Here is a 21802-nt window from a genome sequence, read left to right on the forward strand (position 1 = left end):
TGCAAACCTAGAATGAATAAGGGTATTTTAGACTAGCATAAAATCCATGCTAACTTCTTAGAAGCAAAAGACAAACTGCTATTTAATTAAATGTAGAAACGTTTTGATAGACTTGCCTTCTTAAATGGCATGCAAGTAGACAGAATCTGATTAAAACAGTGTCTTCTGTATCTTCGGTTCCTGTCATACAGTATCATTTGGAAAAAAACCTTTTGTTAAAATTAGGTTTTTAAATAGGAATGCCTGAAAAAATAAAAATTCTTATTAACTGAAGATGTACTTCAATATATGTTTTTGAACAGATGACCCGCTGTACACTGTTGTGGTGGTGCAAAGTTTGTCCCTTTAATTTCTAAAGAGCTTGCCCATTACCAATAATATAACCAAGAATCAATAATATGGCTTCATGGCTGTTTCTATAGAATTCCTATACATTATTTTAAAAGTCATTAAAATGGAATTATATTGGTGGTGGTGGTGGTGGTGGTTACTATAGCTTAGTATGTATCATACTTGCATGAATATAAATTTAGTGTAATCTGCATAAAAATGTTGTCAAGATTACTATGGAAACCTTTAACTTGAACTTCATTTTTTTTAAGCAAAAAGAGCAAGAAAGCTGTTTATAAGACATTTTAAAATGGATAATTAAGACAAGTCTAGTAACTGTGTGAGAGAGTGATATAATTAATAACTCAGTAGAGCACATACTGACTCTTGACCAATTGGCAGGTTGATGACATCTTAGGAGAAGGCAGTGATGATAGTGACAGTGAGAAAAAGAAGACAGAAGAGGAAGGAGAGAAACCACAGAGTAGTGCAACAGAATCGCTAGGAATGAAGATAGAAGAGAGGCCTGGATCATCATCCTCATCAAGTGAAAGGAGCTTAACAGGCAGTATCCCCAGGTATGAGTTTGTCAAATGTAAGAGTGGTTTTTATATAAGAAATTCAACAAAATATTTAAAATGGGATTCACTTATGCTTTATATACAGTCTTCTAAAAACAAAGAATTGGAGTTTTCTACAGTAAATGTTCATAAGAAATAAGCACAGTTCCTCCCCAGCCCTTGTGACCAAAGTCCGCTCTAAGCTGGGTGGCCACCCAGCAGGCTATGAAGTGCTGCGCACTTCAGGTGTCCCTCCCCTCACTGCCATGCTGCTCCTGCCCTCTGCCTTGGAGCTGCTCCCAGTAGCCTCCTGCTTGCTGTGCAGAGGGGGGGAGGTGGCGCTGATGTCAGGGTGTCCCCTCCTCCCACCCCTGTACCCCATCTCCACAGAGCCGGAGGGGGGGGGAAGAAGGGACAGGAGGGCAGAAACACGATAGGTCTCAGGACGGAGGGAGCTTCCTGGCAGCTGCTCTTGTCTGAACGTGCTTATCTACTTAAAAGGGCAGCGTACTTAAAGGAGCAATGCGTCTCTCTTTCCCTCTGTCACCTCCCTACACATACTTGTGGTGGTGGTGTTACTTCTTGATACTTCTTTCAAAGTGTGTTGTTTAATTTTTTTGACTGGTCTATTCATTTCATAATTTTTATTTCTCTTACACTTAAATTTAATTCTTTGAATAATGTGCTCTAAAACGCCTAACCTGTCCTGGCTGGAGTAATTATCCCTATGGTAACTTTTTAAAAATATATATTATATCTAGGTTTTTGGTTTCTACTGGTGGCATACATCTGCACATTACCACAATATGGTGCACATAAAAAAATTCATTCTGCACATGGATGGAAAAAATTAGAGGGAACACTATCAACCAATTTTATATTAAAACCAGAGTTAGCATTAAATCATAAACACAATAAAGGAATGCTATATTGAATAGCCCTACATTTGAAGCCCACTAAAACTTAATTTTTCCAAGTCCGCAGCTATATAAAAACAAATAAAGTATTACCTTCAAGATGAGACCATTTATTGTCTTAAAATTCCAACTGATAGGTTCAGTATCCATTTACCACCAAATAGTAAAGAATCAAATGTGACGTGAGGATGCTCATTATGCCTTCCCTCTGCTTTCCTTTGGGTTTCCATTTAGATGATTACATTTATAAGAACTTAGATTTCTTAAATCCCACATCAACAACTTAAGTCTGCAGCTGTCATATTGGAGGCAAATACATTTCTCTGTAATGGAAGAGAAATGTAAATTTTAAAGCTGTCAACTTTTGATTGTCTAAATCACCTGTTAAAAAAATTTATTTTTTATCATAACTCGGAGAAATCTTTCTATACAGAGTGAGTTTACTGTAATTGACTGAAGCATCTCAGTCTGTGGGTTAAATGGTAGCTGTGTGCTTCTGTACATTTAGTGTCCTATAGTCGTATGTGAATTAGGCCATAAATGAATTCACTGGTATTTTAGTGGTACAAGTGTGTATGTTGGGAAACCACCACATGGTATGACAATGTTGATGCTTTTGAGGAGCGCCTCAGCTGGGACAGCCAGTTTGCTATGGGTTAGTCAGTATTGAGGAGCTATATAGAAAGCCTCTGTAGGACTTGCTATCCTGGTTTTACACTTAATCTTATATATATGATCACTTAAATTAATCAAGTAAGTTGGTGTGACCGAGTACATGTAAGGGCTACACTAAAAATGCTTACTCGGGCAAACTGCAAGGAATAGTGTAGACAACCCCTGAAATTGCACTGATCTTTTGGTATTAACTGATTTTGGATTGTACAGTCCATCTCTTCGGCTTCTGTCTGCATTTCAGGTAGAGGTGTGATAAACAGCTCAAGCAGAAGTACCTGCATTAGCTTTCATCTAACTGGTTTGTCAAAAATAGAAGTGAGGGTGCGGCAATGCAGGCTTCAGCACAGGCTACTCAAACCTGGCAAACCCTCCTGGGTGTATACTTGCTTTTGCAGCCTGCTCTGAAGTCTTCACCACAATGTCCTCACTTTTCTTTTTAGCAAGACAGCTAGATTAAAACTAGTGTGGGTATGTCTACATGAGCTGCTAATCACCTATCTGGTTGCATTTTAGACATAGCCTTAGTTTATTACTAAATATATAATTCTTTATAATAAAACAAAGCAAGACATACATATTTGACCCTCATTCTCCACTATGGTCCCTTTATATCATTTACATGCAAAGGTTTGTGAGCAAGGTGTTACCTGGCCAGGGTTGCCAGGTGTCTGGTTTTTGACCGGAATGCCCTGTCAAAAAGGGACCCTGGCGGCTCCAGTCAGCACTGCTGACCAGGCCGTTAAAAGTCAGGTCGGTTGCACAGTGGTGCTAAGGCAGGCTCCCTGCCTACTACGGCATCGCTTGGCTCCCAGAAGCAGCGGCATGTCCCTCCTCCGGCTCCTATGCGTAGGAGCAGCTGGGGGCTCTGCACGCTACCCCCGCCTGAAGCGCTGGCTCTGCAGCTCCTATTGGCCAGGAACCGAGACCAGTTGGCGCTGCGGGGACAGCACCTGCAGACAGGGCAACATGCAGAGCCAACTGTCCACGCTGCCGCACAGGAGTCAAGAGGTGGGAACATGCCACTGTTTCTGGAAGCTGCATGAGGTAAGCACCTCCTGGAGCCTGCACCCCCTCTTGTGCTCCAACCCCCTGCCCCAGCCTTGATCCCCCTCTCCTCTCCGAACCGCTCAATATCAACCTGGAGCACCCTCCTGCACCCCCAGCTCCTCATCTCTAGAACCTGCACCCCCAGCCAGAGCCCTCATTCCCCTCTGCACGCCCCAACCCCCTGCCCCAGCCCAGAGCACCCTCCTATGTCCAAATCCCTCATCCCCAGCTCCACCCCAGAGTCTGAGCCCCTGCACCCCTGCCCCAGCCCAGTGAAAATGAGCAAGTGAGTGAGCGTGGGGAGAGTGAGCGACAGTGGGAGGGGGGATGGAGTGAGTGGGGGCGGGCCTCAGAGAAGGGGCAGGGCTTCAAAGAAGGGGCGGGGCAAGGGTGTTCGGTTTTGTGTGATTAGAAAGTTGGCAACCCTACCACTGGAGTGCTCAATCAGTCTGGGAGGATCCCCAAGTGGTACAGAGCCATTGTAATGGTTCTGCTTCCCTTTCCTTTACAACCCCTAGCATATTGGGTGTTTACAGATGGGGAGGGGAAGAGGAAGTGGAAGTTGGCAGAGCACCTCTCCTTTCAACTATTCTTGGCTGCCAGTGCAGCCCTGTGGGCTATATACAGCTGGTCATAATATACTGCGCCCTTAAAGCTGATTTCTGAGTTTAATGGCAGCCCTGAAGGTGCAAAATAGGGGAATTAGGTGCCTTATAGACATCTTTTTTGCACTACTTCCTCTGTTTCTCAGTTCAGCTGAAAAACAAGCTTACTCTGTCTGGTATGGAACAATTACATTATTTAAGAAAACCTGTTTTGTCATAAAATCAGCATTGATTGCATGCTGTTGTATCAGATTACTTTATTTTGGGATTATATTACTTTTGCTTTTATTTAAACTATAACTAGTTAATGAGATCTAGTTCTAGTGCCATTTAATTACGGTATCTATGGTATAACTGTTAGCAAGCCCCTTTTCCCATATTTCCTTTTTGATCAAACCATGCTGTGCTGGGTTAGGTCTCAGAGCTTGAACAATTTAAGGTGTTGGGCCAAAACTGCAGAGTTCAGGGTGTCAGCACACTTCAGAACGCAAGTGCAATGTGCTTGCTGGATGCAGCAATGAGATCAATTTGTCCTGGCGTATCCGTCCATAATTCAGCATTGTGTACTGAATCCTTTATTGAAAAGGAGTACTTGTGGCACCTTAGAGAAGAACAAATTTATTTGAGCATAAGCTTTCATGAGCTACAGCTCACTCCACCGGATGCGTGCAGTGGAAAATACAGTGGGGAGATTTTATATACACAGAAAACATGAAACAATTGTATATAAAATCTCCCTACTGTATTTTCCACTGCATGTGTCCGATAAAGTGAGCTGTAGCTCATGAAAGCTTATGCTCAAATAAATTTGTTAGTCTCTAAGGTGCCACAAGTACTCCTTTTTCTTTTTGCAGATGCAGACTAACATGGCTGCTACTCTGAATCCTTTATTGTAATTTGAATAGAAAATAAATAATCAGTACAGCATCTTGTGCAGCCATTCTGGTATTCCCTACTTAAGGGTTACTACTTGCCTTTCAAGGTAATTAATAGCAGGGTTTAGCAGGGAAAACACAGAATACTAAACCCTACAAGATTAAAGAGCCCTGAGGGGAAATCCTCCCCTTGTAGCAATCAGCTTGGCCACAGACCTCTAGGAACTCCTTATTGCTGAAGTGGAGCAAATAAGATAACCCCCTGTAAATTTGATCAGAGTTCTTGTTTAATTTTGTCAAATTACTAATCAGGTCCAAATCATTTCATAACTTACTCCAGTCATGTTCATTATGATTTATGTGAAAACACATTTCTCTTTATCACTTGTAATTTTAGGGTAAGTGTCCTTCTCATAAACTCTCTATAAAAGATATCAACATTGTTGTTGATTTTTTATTTTAAATACTGTATTGATAAAAGTCAAGTATTTAAAATGCTTTCTGTAGGCATGGTTACTGTAGTTCATGATCTTTCCACAGAGGACAAGGATTAATACTCAAGACTCTGGTGTGTAATTATTACATTATTTCCTTAAAATTATTGAACTATATATTTTTTAATAGTTCTAAATATACGTTCACATTTTCACTAACTTGAGAGAATAAAATTATTTTATATCCTAGTATAGGTTTTGTTTGTGCTGTGGATGCCACTAAATAGGTTGCCAACTGCTCACACAGCTATTTCCTGTTCTAAGTATAGAAAACTGTGGTAACTCTAGATGAGAGTTGTTGGAAAATGCCATACTGTTAATGGTAACTACTGTATTTAGACTTATGGGTATTGCGCAGTACTCCTGAATTAAGCGTAATATTTTTAATGACTTTATTCAAAAATAATTTTTGAAAGATCCAGAATTAAAAATACCAAACGAAATTTCTGTATATATTGCCCAACTTTGAAGGGATAGATGGATTCCTGTTGTATCATAAATGTAACTTGGCAGGGGAAAATATTCCTGATATTATAAATGAAATTCACAATTGCAGCACCTAGAAGAGTGCTTTAAAATGACTGGAGTGCATCACATTTCTAACAGTCTGTTAACAAACTGGGTTCCTTTTATGTGGAATACGTCAGCAATTTAAAAATTATTGCAGCTTCGGTTAGTTTTTTCCAGTGGCAGTGGTGACACACTCGAGAATGAAATCCAGGATCCTCTTCTGACCACAAGTGTTGCAGTTGGCAGAACATCTTGCTATTTTCACGTGAGCAGGCTATTCTTCAGAATTTAGTGTCACTTCTGTTTGAAAGAGATTTTGGCAAGGGCTTTAAGAGGAGAGGGGCTCTGAGTACGTGCAGCATAATATACTTAACCATTCATTCTTAATTAAGAGAACTATCAATTTTAAATGAGTGTGCATTGTTAATATTAAAAATAAAGTAGGTACCATTTAGAAACCTGTTTTAATTAAAAGCTCTAGTGTTATCCAAAATCCCTACATAGAAGAATTAATACTGTGGCTTTCAGCACTGATAAAAGCTTTCTGAAGTCTCTTAAACTAATCCATTTATTCCTACAGAAGATAACATTCTGGATTCCTACTCCAAAATGCTCTACTGTCAGTAAGATCAAAGGGAAATCCTTTGAGTCCTATCAAATTAACTGTTTGGCACTAATTGCCAGCAGTGTTTGCAAACCGGAATATTGACGATACTGGTGCCAGAGGGTTAAATACAGCAAATAGCAGGAGAAGCTGTCTAACAAATACTTTAATATTGTATATTGAAAAGCAGTAATATACAGTAAATCAGCATTTGGTATTAAAATATAATTTCTTAATTCAGTGTCTTTGCATAATTATAGAGAAATATATATAAAATTATACTGTGTCTTGCACGCTGTCTGACTAGTGCTCTGAGTGGCATTCATTAATGACTTTATTTGGAGCCCTGGTTAACCCTTCTTGGCTATAAGGGTACAACAGAGGCAGTTAGAGTAGATTTTCTGGTGTTTGACATGATCTTCGATGTAAAATGGAATCTGATGCAGTGTTGTGAGAAGTTGAAAAGAGTTATTGCAGAACTGTGGCCTGTTAATGAGTTTACGGAGAAAGGAGTCTTAAAACATTTGTCCAAACTGAACTTCTTACAATTTGCTCAACCATAAATCAAAATACAGTAGTATTCAGGAGCTTGTCATCTGTGAGATCTTTGCAGACCTATTCAGCCAACAAGAGCTAGAAAGAAAAATGGATGAAATAGGTCTTCTGAAATAAATGAATTCTTCTCAAAAATGGTCTCTATGAATATTTTATATAGACTTACTGTCTTGGGTACAGATGCATACAGAACAGGAAATGCATAGGACAGTGTATTAAGTTAATTAACTTTTAACCTTCCCCCAGTTTTTTGACCCTTTTGATACAGTATGTGGTTTTGTATATACTTTTTGGACTTGGACGCATCTGACTTGATTTTATACCTATTTTGGTGTGCTTGTAGTAATAGCCAGGTTAATACATTTTAATCTAGTTTAAATTTTAGAGTTCTGGTACTTCAACTATTAAATTCTTAGCCATGGTTTAACATACATTAATTAACATGTTAACTAATACCATTTTAAATTCTAGTGTAGACACTACAAAAATATTTGTTCTGCAACACAGATGTCTTGCTAGTTGTGTTTATCCTCAAATGTTTGTCCTGTATATGCATCAGGATTTACAGTTGTGTTAGTGTAACTCTCACACCTTCTGAGTGTGCTGTTCTGTCCCAGATATTGGCACTGAGACCACTTACAGATTAATGAGTTTACTCTACAGCCTTAGCTAATAGCCATATGGCTTTTAGCTCATGCAGTAAAGGCTCATGCACTAAGCTCCAGAGGCCCCAGATTTGAAGCTGCCCACCGACAACTGGGGTCTGTTCGTGTTACAAGTTGGGGCTCATCCAGGATTTCAACTGGGAAGTCTCTGAAGCTCGGGACACGCTTCCTCAGCTAAGGAAAGTATGTAGCCCACATACATCCTGGGTGTGGTGTTCTGTCCCATCTAGTGGCACCAAGACTACGTAGAGAGAGAGAGAGATTAATGAGTCTGATCTACAGCCTTAGCTAAGTGCCCTATGGCTTTTAGCTCATACAGTAGAGGCTCATGCACTAAGCTCCAGAGGTTTTAGCTTCAGTACCACTGTTAGCTGATGGCCAAGGATGTTTAGTGAGGTGCCAGCTATGCCCGTTTTATACCATCCGTGACTTTAACCGCTAGGACGCACTGTGCCTTCGCGGCGGGCAGCCCGGGCTAGGCTGACGGATGCCCCAAGGTCCTAAACACCTGTGACTTTAACTGCTAGAGCTCAGAGCTCCTTCGCAGTGGGCAGTCAGGATTGACTGACAGGCGCCCCAAGAGTTTGCCCCGTGGAGGCGGCACAACTCAACTTTAGGCTCTTAGTACTCTCACCTAATGGCCAGGCTTTATAGCCAAAACGGATGAGGTTCTTTAATTGTGTTGGCTGCTTTACAGTAAACCAGAGAAACAAGTCAGGCTTATGCACAAATGGTTACCAAAATTTATTAAACTAGATTCTAATCATGTGGTTACAAAATTGCTAGTGCCTACTTATTTAAATGTAGAGATGTTACACACACAAACAAGTTACAAAACTGAAGGCACAATCCCAAAGAAAGAAAACAAAGTATGGAGCTCTATTTCAAAATATGTGTACACTAAAGATAGGAGATCAGGTGTGGGTGCTTCTTACCCTCCTTGCGTCTCTCGATTCCAGCGGTGCCAAGCCAGGATCGGTCACTCAATTCCGCGGAAAGACGAATAAGGGACAAAGCTTAGGGACCCTCTTAGCTGCAGAAGCCTTGGGAGGCTGTCACTTATCTGACCAGCAGATAGATAGTGAAAAGCACTCAAAAATCATGGTGCTGTAGGTCCCCTACTTATACCTCTGTACTCCTTTATTCTCTTTCTCCTTTCTTCTGCCAAATTGGGGCTGGTCTGTCTGGGCGACGCCAGCTCTCGCAAGAGTAGTTCACACTTGCAAGGGAGAGAAACAATAAGTTTCGACTACTGGACATTCCTTTTATTAGGGTAAATATTTTCCCACCTAGGATGTTGGGGTGTGTGCATCACGCTATTTAGTAGGGGCTAAGAGCCATGTCTGTCACAGCTTCTTTGTCTGCTGTGAGCCTAATCATTGTATATGTTCCCAGAGGCACATTGTAGCAGCACACCTGCTTCTCACAGCTTCAAAGGCTGTGCTGGAATTGATGTTAAGTGCCCTGTTGTTTTGGCTCCCTTGTGTTCCCAGCAATGCTGGTCTGAGAGGGGGGGCTGGCTGTCTGGCTACATACCACCCACTGACGATCGATCGGGGTCTGTCAGTGTTACATTAGCACTTTAAAATTCTATTAAAAAAATCTAGTGTCACTATACCCTTGGTATATATCATTCTGAAATACTAAAGACCCCTTGTTTCCTTTCAAAATTAGGACAAATAATATTTGAAACGTGCTGTCCCTCGTGCTATATATATTGATCACAATTTACTTTGTCTATTTCTGATGTGACATTTTCTCATCTATCTTCTCTTTAAATTTTCTAGTACATAGAACATTATTAATATTAACTTACTGGACAGAGGACGGTTGTGCTTGGATAACATAGTTGTGACGCTTGTCTTATTTTCTTTGGGTATCTTTGCTTCATATAAAGTAGGTAGCCTTGGAGTGAAAATACTATACAACATGTGATTTCTTTTTTTTCTTTCTAATCTTTGTAGAAATGTTTAGATATTGTGGTAATGGATGCATGAGGGATCTATTCCAAATGTTCATCAATGCTGTGGAGCTTGACTATTAATCAGAATTTGCACTGGTTTCTTAAATAGAGTTCATAGAATTTGAAATGTGCAGCAATCTAAAGGTGTAGAGCATTAAACAAATTCTGGTCACAAGAAAAGTCACTATCATTAGCTTGTTATATAAAACACTCAATTTTCTTTTATTTAGGGGGAGATTTCTAATGCACAAAGAGGAGTTAAGGGATTGGGAACTTGGTACGTAATTCTTCTTTTGGCCTTGAAAAATCTCACCCCCTATCCCAAAGTAACAGCTACCATTCTGTAGTAATTATAATACTTTTACCTTAGGGAAGTATTTTCCTAACATCCATCAGTTTAGTTATTTGGATTAAGATGTGAAGCATGATGAACTTCTCTAGAACCTGCATTATTTATGTACTGATATAATGTCCCCTTCTATTTTGTCCCCTCTGTAAACAGTCCTAGTCTCCAATATTTTGCTCGATATAAGATCACACAGCAACAAAACTGTACTATAAATTTAAACCAATGTTGATTCATACAGCAAAATAAAATTCAGCATAAGTACCTAACTCTACATTTATTTTGACACTACAATAGTCATTTGGGCTCTACAGTACTATTCATCGCCACGTTTGCTGTCAGTAAATAGGTGTATGCAGTTTCAAGATTCCAATTGTATAGTCAGTTTTCTGGCCGTAACCATACTTCTAAAAATCATTTTCATGTTATGGTCTGGTCAAAAACAATACAGAGTGTGCTGTGTGTTACACAAGTGAAATTAACTTTGGACAGTTGCTAAAGTGATCTCTTCAGGGTCAGCACAAGACTTGTGATACAGAACAAAGTCTGTGAAATAGAACTATGTGCACTTCAGCTCTGATAGACAGATTAATTGTATTAAAATATGACACACAAGCTTGAGATCCCAAGTTTGAACCATACAAAAAAAATTCTGCCCTCAGAATAATGACTAACAGTTTGTCCTCTTAAAAGTTTAAACTTTGCAAGTTATGCACCATGACACTGTTACAAGAAAATATATTGTCCAAAAATTTGAGTCACTGTAGGGAACTTTAAAAGTGCAGGTGCCCTCTGACTCTTTAAAAATGTTACTGTTGTTTACATAACAGGCTTGTAGTTGACTTCACTCAGATGGAATGCATGAGAATAAATGAAAAAGCCACAATGCCCAAGATAAGGTGTATTAATATTTTAAGTGTGGTTGGGCACACTGCAACATCCTTTTATATGATTTCAGTATTGTCTTGAATGCCAGTTTTGGGACATTTTATACTGTTTCATCAATAAGGCATTACGGATATAGCTTCAATGTCATTAATGGCTGCACAGTAAAAGGACTTCTACTCTATTTATACTTCTCATTTAGAGTTTTCTTTGCACCATTCATCATCTTGCATATTAAATTATATGCATTCAGGCCCTTCAATCTTTGTGTACGATAGTGGAAATACTACATTTGCATGACAGAATGATTAGTAGTTCTGTCTTCTCATTATAGTTAGGTTAAGCTTTGTTGTCTTTAGTTGTTTATTGCTCAAGTCATTTTTCTTTAATCTAAAGCTATTAAAGAATAAAAATGCCCTTTATAAAAAAGTTCCCTTGTCAGAGAGTCGTCTTGATATTTCCAATTATCAACAAAAGTCCAGGGTTCGCTGTTAATTTTTATGCTATCTAAGTAAACTGCTAATTACAGATGCTATATGTATTTTCATGGGGGAGGAGAAGAGAATAGAGGCAAAACCAAAAGAACACTTAATTGGTTTTTGGTCCTTCAGTTCATTTTGTTAAAAGAAATTTGGTTCTTTTAGCTCTTCACAGCAAACAGAAAAACATAAAAGCTTGGTCCTTCCTTCCAAATTTGAAAAATCAGCTACTATTCTGACTATAATCTGTTTTGCAGCTATCCAGTTACAGTATCTTCTTGTAACCAAAAAAAAAACCCCACTAGCTTCTATTTTACGCAGAGTGTTTTAAATACAAGCAACATAGTCTAGAGAAGTAAATGAAGTTTTCTTGTACCAAAGGAGGGGAGGACCCACAGAATTTGTTTTATTTTTCTGCATAAGATCGTTGCATTTTGCACTGAAATGAAACCTATTTATAAAAATGTAATATCTTTATTTTTAGTAGCATAACTGAAAGTATGCTTTCTCTCTCCATTGATCTAGTGGGTCCAGCTGAGGGAGATAATAAGTTAGAAAACACATGGGGTCTTTCATATTAATCTCCTTGCCATACATTCCACCCAGACATAAACTATTCATCTTTTAAAAATGTTCCCTTGCCTATTTTTAGTGCATTGTTCACCTTGGTTGGTGTCTGTCTCCTTTGTTCTGGAAAGTCTTTCTTCTTGGAAAAATATGACAATTTAATAAAAATATGGTCATTAAGAGAAACCATGCTAATTACTTTACTGCAATGCCTATAAGGCACATCATCTTGGTAGCTGTAGCTCTTAAATTTACATGATTGAGAGTTGCTAAATTTCCATATGTGTTTTCTTAGATCCTGGCTCTGTTTGAAAATCTTAGTCTTTTTTACCCTCATTTTTCTTTTGCATTAACTTCACTTGTACTGAAATGTGTTTACTGGGAGATGGGAGCTGAGCCATCATTCACCATTTTTTCCATACAGAATTAAAGTGGTTTCTATAATGGTCCAAAGAGAATACACAGAAAAATGAGTTGATGCACCTTTTTTAAAACACATTTTTTAGTTAAGCTCTGAATAGAATTTGTTTATGGAAATAGCTTTATTGATTGGCTTATACTTCACTTACTAAGTCATCTCTGAATCTTTTTGTCCTTAATACTAAATCATATATCTCCTTGGCATTTAATATTTTGTATTAACAGTATTGTACTCGAGTAGTTTTCCATCTTATTTATCTCTTTTTTGCAACTAATCTGTTCAGCTTGTTTTTATCTTTGTCATGTACGCAGGAACAGTTCTAGTCTTGTATAACTTTTTTTCTCTTTCAAAAAGAGCTCCAAATGCCTCATTTATGGACTGATCTCATCCATTTTGTTACTCAATTCTGTGCAGGGTCCCTAGAAAAATTGTGCAAAACACCATTTGTAAATAATTTACACAGTTAGTATACATCATAAATTTTTTTAAATAAAAATTGATTGACAATTCTGTTTGCTGTCATAGATGAAAAGCTGAAAAGCAATGAGAAAACTAGGATACATTGTAAATGATTCAGGCAATACATATGCTTATGGGTACACTCATATGAATGCATGCAGAGTATATTTAAACCCTCTAGAGTTCAACCTGCAGCTCAGCTGACTTTGTCTCATAACCAGTAACTTGATCTTTTGCCTGAGGACTGACCAGAAGTTTAAATAGTGTTGACATCTGATGGCACAATCTCACAACCACCCTTCCTGTTTCATTTCCCATCAAGCAAAGGGATGGCTCTGTATGTGCAAGCTCAGTGTAAATGTAATAGGGGATTTGGGGGTTTGGTTAGAATTATTGGGCTGGATCTTGCTCTCATTTAAGTCAATGGCAAGACTACCATTGATTTCTGTGGTGCTGGATCAGGTCCACAACACTTTGTATGGAAAAGTTCTTGTGACACGTGACCAGAAAGGGTTAAGCATCCTGCAGGATGAATGACTCAAATTCATCCCTTAAAGACATATGGGGAGATGTTTGTTTTTGTGTCGTTACATGTATATTGGTAGTGGTCAACAATGTAATCAACAGTCCCTGTCTATGCTGTTAATTCAGAGATCAAAAGAACAATTTAACATTTAAATGAACTGTAAACATAGGAGGTGGCTGTATTCATCTCTTTGAAATACAGCAAATCATCTGCGAATGGTGGAAAAATAGGCAATTGCCTTATGTTAATCTGTGTGAATAATTACCGGGCAATGCTTAGGAAATAAACCTACTTCAAAGTCGCCCTGATTGCCTATTGTTTACCCAGGACTGTATGGTCAAGTGTATGCTAGAATTTTGTATAGGAGACCCGTGGGTCCTGATCCTGTCATCTCAGATCTGCTTAAGCTTCATCAGGGGAAGTTTGAGTCACAAGATTGAGATCCCAGTTTAACTGAAACACCCTGAATATGATATTGGACATTTGACTGTAACCTATGGATTAAATTCTAAAATAACTCTTTGCAGCTACAAAGCTCACCATCTCTGCTATGAATCTGAACCTCACGAATTGAACTCATGTCTGTATGTATATTGATCTTTTAACCATGCTCTCTCTCTCTGTTCTTTTTTTAATAAATTTTAGTTTAGTTAATAAGAATTAGCTGTAAGCGTATATTTGGTTAAGATCTGGAGTATTCACTAATCTGGGAGGTAATGTGTCCAGTCCTTCGGGATTCATACAACCTTTTTTGTATGATTAAGATTTTCATTAATCCTCCTCATGTCTGACTGGGGTGACTAGGTGGAGGCCTGAGGCTGGGTTACTTTAAGGGAACTATGCTGTTGACTTCTGAGTAACCAGTGAGATATAACAGAAACTGTTCTGTGCTGACTTGGTAAATCTAAGTATTGGAATATCTGCCATTTTGGGGGATTGCCTGCCCCATTCTTCGCAGTTCACCCTAATGGAGTGACCTCAGCTGTCTCTCCTGGGATTCCAGTCACAGTTCTATTTACAAAGCTGTATATGCAGAATATGCTGTATTGTGTAAATTGAGTGAAACTAGATTTTTTCTAATGGCATTTTAGTAAAAAAATTTTAAATTCTTTACTGGAAAGTAGTAGGGCTGTCAAGCAATTTAAAAAAATGTATCGCGATTAATTGCATGTTAATAATAGAATTCCATTTATTTAAATATTTTTGGATGTTTTCTACATTTTCCGTTATTTCAATTAGAACACAGAATACAAAGTGTACAGTGCTCACTTCATATTTATTTTTGATTACAAGTATTTGCACTGTAAACAAAATAAATAGGTGAATTGCAAAATTCTAATACAAGTACTGTAGTGCAATCTCTTTACCATAAAAGTTGAACTTACAAATGTAGAATTATGTACAAAAAAAAGCATTAAAAAATAAAACAACGTAAAATTTTAGAGCCTGCAGGTCCACTCAGTCCTACTTCGTGTTCAGTCAATCACTCAGACAAACAAGTTTGTTTACATTTGTAGGAGATAATGCTGCCCGCTTCTCATTTACAATGTCATCTGAAAGTGAGATCGTGCATTCTTGCGGCACTGTTGTAGCCAGCGTCGCAAGATATTTACATGCCAGGTGCGCTAAAGATTCGTATGTCCCTTCATGCTTCAACCACCATTCCAGAGGACAAGCGTCCATGCTCATGACCGTTTTTGCTTGATAACAGTCCAAAGCAGTGCAGACCGACGCATGTTCATTTTCATCCTCTGAGTCAGATGCCACATGCAGAAGGTTGATTTTCTTTTTTGGTGGTTCGGATTCTGTAGTTTCCACATCGGAGTGTTGCTCTTTTAAGACTTGTGAAAGCATGCTCCACACCTCGTCCCTCTGAGATTTTGGAAGGCACTTCAGATTCTTAAACCTTGGATCGAGTGCTGTAGCGATCTTAAGAAATCTCACACTGGTACCTTCTTCACGTTTTGTCAGATCTGCAGTGAAAGTGTTCTTAAAATGAACAACCTGTGCTGGGTCATTATCCGAGACTGCTGTAACATGAAATATATGGCAGAAAGCGGGTAAAACAGAGAAGAGGACATACAATTCTCTCCAAGGAGTTCAGTCACAAATTTAATTAACACATTATTTTTTTAATGAGCATCATCAGCATGGAAGCATGTCCTCTTGCCGAAGGATGAAGGGGCTTACGAATGTTTAGCATATCTGGCACGTAAATACCTTGCAATGCCGGCTACAAACGTACCAGGAAAAGGCCCATTCTCACTTTCTGGTCATGACATAAATAAGAAGAGGGCAGCATTATCTCCTGTAAACATAAACTTGTTTGTCTTAGCAATTGGCTGAACAAGCAGGATTGAGTGGACTTGTAGGCTCTGAAGTTTTACATTGTTTTGTTTTTGAGTGCAGTTATGTAATAAAAAAAATCTACATATATAAGTTTCATTTTCACAACAAAGAGATTCCACTACAGTACTTGTATGAGGAGAATTGAAAAATACTCTTTCGTTTCATTTGTACAATGCAAATTTGTGTAATAAAAAATAATATACACTTTGATTTACATTACAACACAGAATACAATATATATGAAACTGTAGAAAAACACCCAAAATGTTTAAATTTTAATTCGTATTCCATTGTTTGACAGTGCGATTTAAAACTGCAATTAATTGTGATTAATTTTTTTAATTGCAGTAAATTTTTTTGAGTTAATCACGAGTTAACAGTGATTAATTGACAGCCATACTGGAAAGTGTTCTATTGGCGGACCTCTGTTTTATAGTGGTTCCTTTTTACTTCCTCAATGGAAATGAACCTTGTAGGCTTTATGTATAAAATAAGCTCATTCAGGAAGAAAACAAATTCTTTAAAGATACTGTACACTCGGAATTCTCGCTCCTGAGTCTCTCACTTCCGGGGTAAGACTCGAGTGAGTATCTTGTGCATAACCGTCAAGGAATCAGAATTATAGATGAGTGAATTCCTTTCACCGAGTGCCGAGTCCATAGCTCCCATTGGCCGGGAACTGTGGCCAATGGGAGCTGCGGGGGTGGTGCCTGTGGGCAGGGGCAGCGCGTGGAGACCCCCTGTTCCTCCCGCCTAGGAGCCACTGCCAGAGGGACGTGCCAGTCACTTTCGGGGAGCCACTGGAGGTAAGCACTGCCCAGCCAGAGCCAGCACCCTTCATCCCCTCCCACATCCCAACCTCAGCCCAGAGCCCACACCCAAACTCCCTCCCAGAGCCTGTATGCCCTCCTGCACCCCTGCCCCAGCCTGGTGAAAGTGAGTGAGGATTGGGGAGAGTGAGCAACGGAGGGAGCGGGGGCATGGCCTTAGAAGGGCACGGGCAGGACAGCTAGGGGGTCTCTGAAAAATTTAAAATCAAAATGGGAGTCCTCGGGTTAATAAATTTTGAGAACCACTGAACTAGAGCATATCTTTTAGTAAAACATCCAGTCTTGATTTTAAAATTGCTTGAGAATTCACCGCAGCCCAATTTTCCATTTTTCCTAACAGGACACCTAGTGTCTTTCGTAAAGTTACACCAATGAGGAAAAAAAGAGAGACAAAGGTACATAAGAGATGTCATAGGCATTGTTTCTCAAAACTGAATTAACATTGGAGAAATGCAGAGGAGGACATCAGCTTTATATTTGTCGGGTTTATCTATTTTTAGTTATTCATTTGCGCTAAGGAAATTCATTGTCACTTTACAGATATGGTATCCTGGTTATCCTCTCTCCTAATTATAGAGGTGGTGCTGAGCATGTAATACTAAATAATTGAGTGTCCAACCTTGCACAATTGCTTAATGAAACAAACCATGTGTTTCTGCATTAATGGAATGAGTTTTTTAAAAAAACTGTTCCCCAGAATAAAAAGTTTTGATTTCTAAGCAGTTCAATTGAACTAAATATGCACACTTTGGAAAAATTGTTAGTTCCTATTAAGGAGAGCAACAGTGAATTAAATTTAGGACCTATGGAATTAGGGCTTAATCTAAGCTAGCAGGACTTCCACAAAAATCTGCATCAGCTGGAAAGCACAAATGAGTTCGTTCAAAAAGTCATTTACCATTTTCTGCCTCTTAGAACTTTGAACAAAGGGGATGTTTCTTTCTTGTGACGCACATTCTAGTTACTCTGTTTAAAACATATCTTTAAAAAGGTTGTGTCGAAAGGTAGATATGTTTTGTCCTACAGTGAAAATTTGTCCAAATTTATTTTGGAAATTATATTTCTAAACATCTATAAATAAACATGTTGATATATGGGAAAGTGCCAGGAGTTATTTTTAAAGAGGTTTATTTTTTAGGAGCATAAATGTTTTGATGATGCTGTGTTCCATAGTCTTGTAGTTTGTGTTATATGCACATACTGCTCCGAGGAAAAAAAAAAACAACCTCTTAGCATGGCTTAAATTAGATGTTTGAGGATCATCAGCTTCATGGAGACAAGTTACATTGTAGTAATAATAAAAACGTCAGTAGGACCAGCCAAAAACGGCCACTGCATCATAATTATATAGCAGGTCCTTGATTTTTAATACTGTTTTTCAGGAGGAATGCTCTAGCCCCAAGTAAAAATTAAACTGCCACATCTTGATGAAAATTATTTTCTCCCTTAATTTGCTCCTACATCACATCTGATTGAGCTACTCTTCCTTATGGGGATTTTAGAGAGAGAAACCTCATCTGATTTCCTGTAAGCCTTCAAATCTGATTTCTGTGTTTTTGTCACGTGTCAGTTTCAAGAAAAGGAGGCATTCAGTTCAGTTTCTCCTTTCTTCCTGTGTTTTCAATTTTCATCTGTATAGCCATGCTGTAGTGATGTTTTATTCTCTCTAACATACGCAGATCAAAAATATTCCCATTGGAATAAATACATAGGCTTAATTTATCTATCCACATAGGAATGAAGCAAAAATAATGTTTGCCCTTACCAAGTTTAAGGTGTTATATATCATAATATTATGTAAACTGCTCCAGCAGGTATTCCGAAAACTTAACTACTCAAGGAGTGTAATCATTATATTAGTCAATAATTTGATTGTAATTATTATGATTTCTCAATTAGGTTATGCATTTTGCCTCTGGTTTTTAGACAAAGAGATATGGAAATAGTGTGTAGTATACTACTGCTTTAATCAGTGTATAAATTGAGCTGTATAGCATTCCATTCAGAGCAATTTAAATAATTTATTTTAATAACTTTTCCATTTGTACTTCAGTTATTTTCTAAAGAAACGTGCATTCTCATGGATTGATTATAACATTTAAAACATGTTGATTCACAACTAAACAGAGCCTTTACACTAGATTTGGTACATCTTTTTGCTACCTAAGAGGGTACGTTATAACTATATACATTTATTTAAGCAATTATATAGCTTAATTAATTTTTTTTCAGACTTTTATTAATTGTACTTTTTTAGTATGTTAGAAAATCGTGAATGATATACTGCTTATTTACTAGATAATTAACTGTTTGCTCTTGATTTGTGCTAGTCTGCGTTAAGATGGTAACTGGAATTTTTAAACACACAGAAGAGCATATAAGATTTATATTTAACAAACAAAACAACACTAAATGTGGTGGATACATAAACATCCCTTATCAAAACAGGTTTCACATTTACAAATAAATGGTTTACAAATAAATTTGTAAATATTTACAAATAAATAAAAGGAACAGAGGGATTAACTGTAGTCAGTGAATTAAACTGACTATTGCGGGTCAGCCTGGGAAAACTTTCAAATATGCCTAAGTGAAAGTGACTGGAGCTTAAATTCCTACTACCCTAAGTTTCTTGAAAAGGAGACAAGTCTCCTAAGTTATTTAGGCTGACCTTCAGATTTCTAAAACTGGTAGATGTTATCCCCTCCCTCCCCATTTTTATTCATAGACTGGAAGAGAGAGACAAGTTTTCCTGATTTTTTTTCAGCTCCCAATCAATTTCTCATCTTTGAGTGAATTAGTCCAAAAGGAAAAAAAATATTCTCTGTGCCTTCAGAAGAGGCTGCTGCTCTCGAAAGCTGGTATAACACTTCAACAAACTCTGTTTCTAGGTGCTTAGCTAGTGCCTTCCACCAGTTCAGTTGTGTGGCTTTCTTTGAAACGTCGGCAAATATGTCCTGCTTGAATGGTTCACCTCCAGCCCTGAAATTTATTATGGTTGGCATGACTGATTGGGTAATTATTAGATGCCCATGCCATTGCAGCAACTTCTTCAGTTAGACTTCTACCCTGGTACTTTGGGTTGAGACTAATAGCAAGAAAATGAGGTGGAGTTAAGTGTTTGATCTATTTGCTTCTTTACTGCCTACAATTCAGCTTTGTTGTTGGGGATTTCTTTCTTTGATATCTCTTGAAGTTCTTTCCAAATTTCAGCAGCATCAGCAATATAGCAGCAATCTTTCTGTGGTTTGTCCGCAGGTATGGAAATAGGTTTCAATATGTTTAATATATCTTCTACGTTTCTCTTTAATATGATGTGGACTGTTTTGGCTGTGATAGTTCCATCTATTTTGTCATGATTTTCTTCCCAAAATGTCAGCAGAATAGGCCAGGTCTTAATAAATAGCTCAACATAGTCAATCACTGAATTCCATCTTACATCTTGGAGGAGAATTAGTTTGGATCCTCCTCCCCCCTTCAGTGAAGCTGAAGCAACCTGACTGTTGTGGAAGTATTTTGCAATTTCCGGAGTTGTACTTAAGTTTTTGGCTAAAAGATGCATCAGATGAGCATTGCACCCATGTTATAAGTTCCAGGTTTCCTTCGTTATCTTCTTCTATATTTCTTCTCATCTTTGCTACATTTGCAGCATTGTCTGTAACAAACTATACACTTGACACTTGAATTTTTGTTCAGTTTGTCACAGTTTTACTGCTACTTCTAAGTATTGTGCTGCATGGGCATTCCCTGATGTATCACTTGTTTCTGTAAACTAGACAACTCCATCTTTTCTTGTCACACAAGCACTTTGTAGTTGATCATTGTGTACATTGCTCCACCCATCAAGACTCAAATTATCGAATTTCCCATCAACGTTTTTTGCACACTGTTCAACTTCCTTCTCAGACACTGTATCCAGCAACCTTCCAGTAATGTCTGCTGTGCCAGGTAGAATGTAGCCTGGTCGTAACGATTGAACCAGGTCCATGAAATGTAAGTTCTGAACAAGACAAAAGGGACAATTTGCATAAATAAACTGAGCAATCTTTTCATCAGTGGAGTCTTGATGGAATTTTCTGGTCCTGATTACAAACTCATCCATGGTTTTAGTGGATGATGAAAGACTTTGTTGTTGAGATACAGGTGATTTAAATTTAGTGAGTTTATCATTGTTGTTAAGATACAGGTAACTAAATCTAGTGCAGCACTGCTGGTGGCACTAGCAGATGACTCTTAAATTGGAGACATTGCAGATGATGGACGTTCATAACCCTCTATGTCTAAGCTGGACCCTGAAAAAAGATGGGTTTAAAAAAAATCACTTTCATTCACTATTACTCAGTGCACTACTTTAAAAAAAAATGAGACTGTAAAGGAGTCCTTCTGCAGCTGTTGGTACCACTTTTTAAATCATGTAATATATTTTCCCTGTAAAACTGGGTTTAGAATAATTAAGAAATCATTAGGATTTTCTAAATCTATATAAACCCTATCTCTAGCAAACAAAACATGTTTAAAAGTTGATTTATAAATGCCTAATAAAACTTTTGCTTTTGAACAGAAAATGTTCATCTAAGAGGTTTGATTATACTGAGCAGTAGAAAATCATTTCAGAAGTCCAGCAGTAACAGTAAAAAAAAAAAAAAAAAAAAAAAAAGTAATTGGTAAATACTCCCATAACTAACCAACATACCAATTATATTCTGATCAAAAACATTTTGAAATTCATGAGAAGTCATTCATTCAAAACGCAAATTTATGACAATAATTTAACTTATCATTTACTAGCATAGTAATACATGGTAGGCAGTGCCTAAGAATGGTGCAAAAATAAGTTTACTAACCAGTAGATCCAGATTCTTCAGACATGTCCATATCATCGTCTCCAAAGCCATTGCCTTCTGAGGATCATTTTTCATAACATTGATTCATTTTGACAACCAGGCCTTGCGGCTTTCTTGCACTGTTTACATGTGGCACGTATTCCTTTTTTTACCCAGAGATACAAGAATTTCTTTAAAATATTCCGAAATAGGTCTCTTTATGATATGCAGCCATGGCAGTTTTTTCTCCAGTTCCCAGATGTTGAAATCAACACGGGAGCCTGCACCCTGAAAACTGTTGTCATTTCTTCCCACAG

The 21802-nt window shown here is 38.0% G+C and overlaps 1 protein-coding gene across 1 annotated transcript in view; it reads left to right on the forward strand.

The window, feature by feature from the left end:
- CTDP1 (CTD phosphatase subunit 1) overlaps window positions 1-21802 on the forward strand; it is a 174645-nt gene that overhangs the window by 121234 nt on the left and 31609 nt on the right. Inside the window, exon 12 of the mRNA XM_077810532.1 lies at window positions 733-908. Within this exon, the coding sequence (XP_077666658.1) occupies window positions 733-908 (176 nt within the window). The remainder of the gene's footprint in view (window positions 1-732; window positions 909-21802) is intronic.

Source organism: Eretmochelys imbricata, chromosome 2 (genome assembly GCF_965152235.1).
Source record: "Eretmochelys imbricata isolate rEreImb1 chromosome 2, rEreImb1.hap1, whole genome shotgun sequence".
Taxonomy (NCBI): Eukaryota; Metazoa; Chordata; order Testudines; family Cheloniidae; genus Eretmochelys; species Eretmochelys imbricata.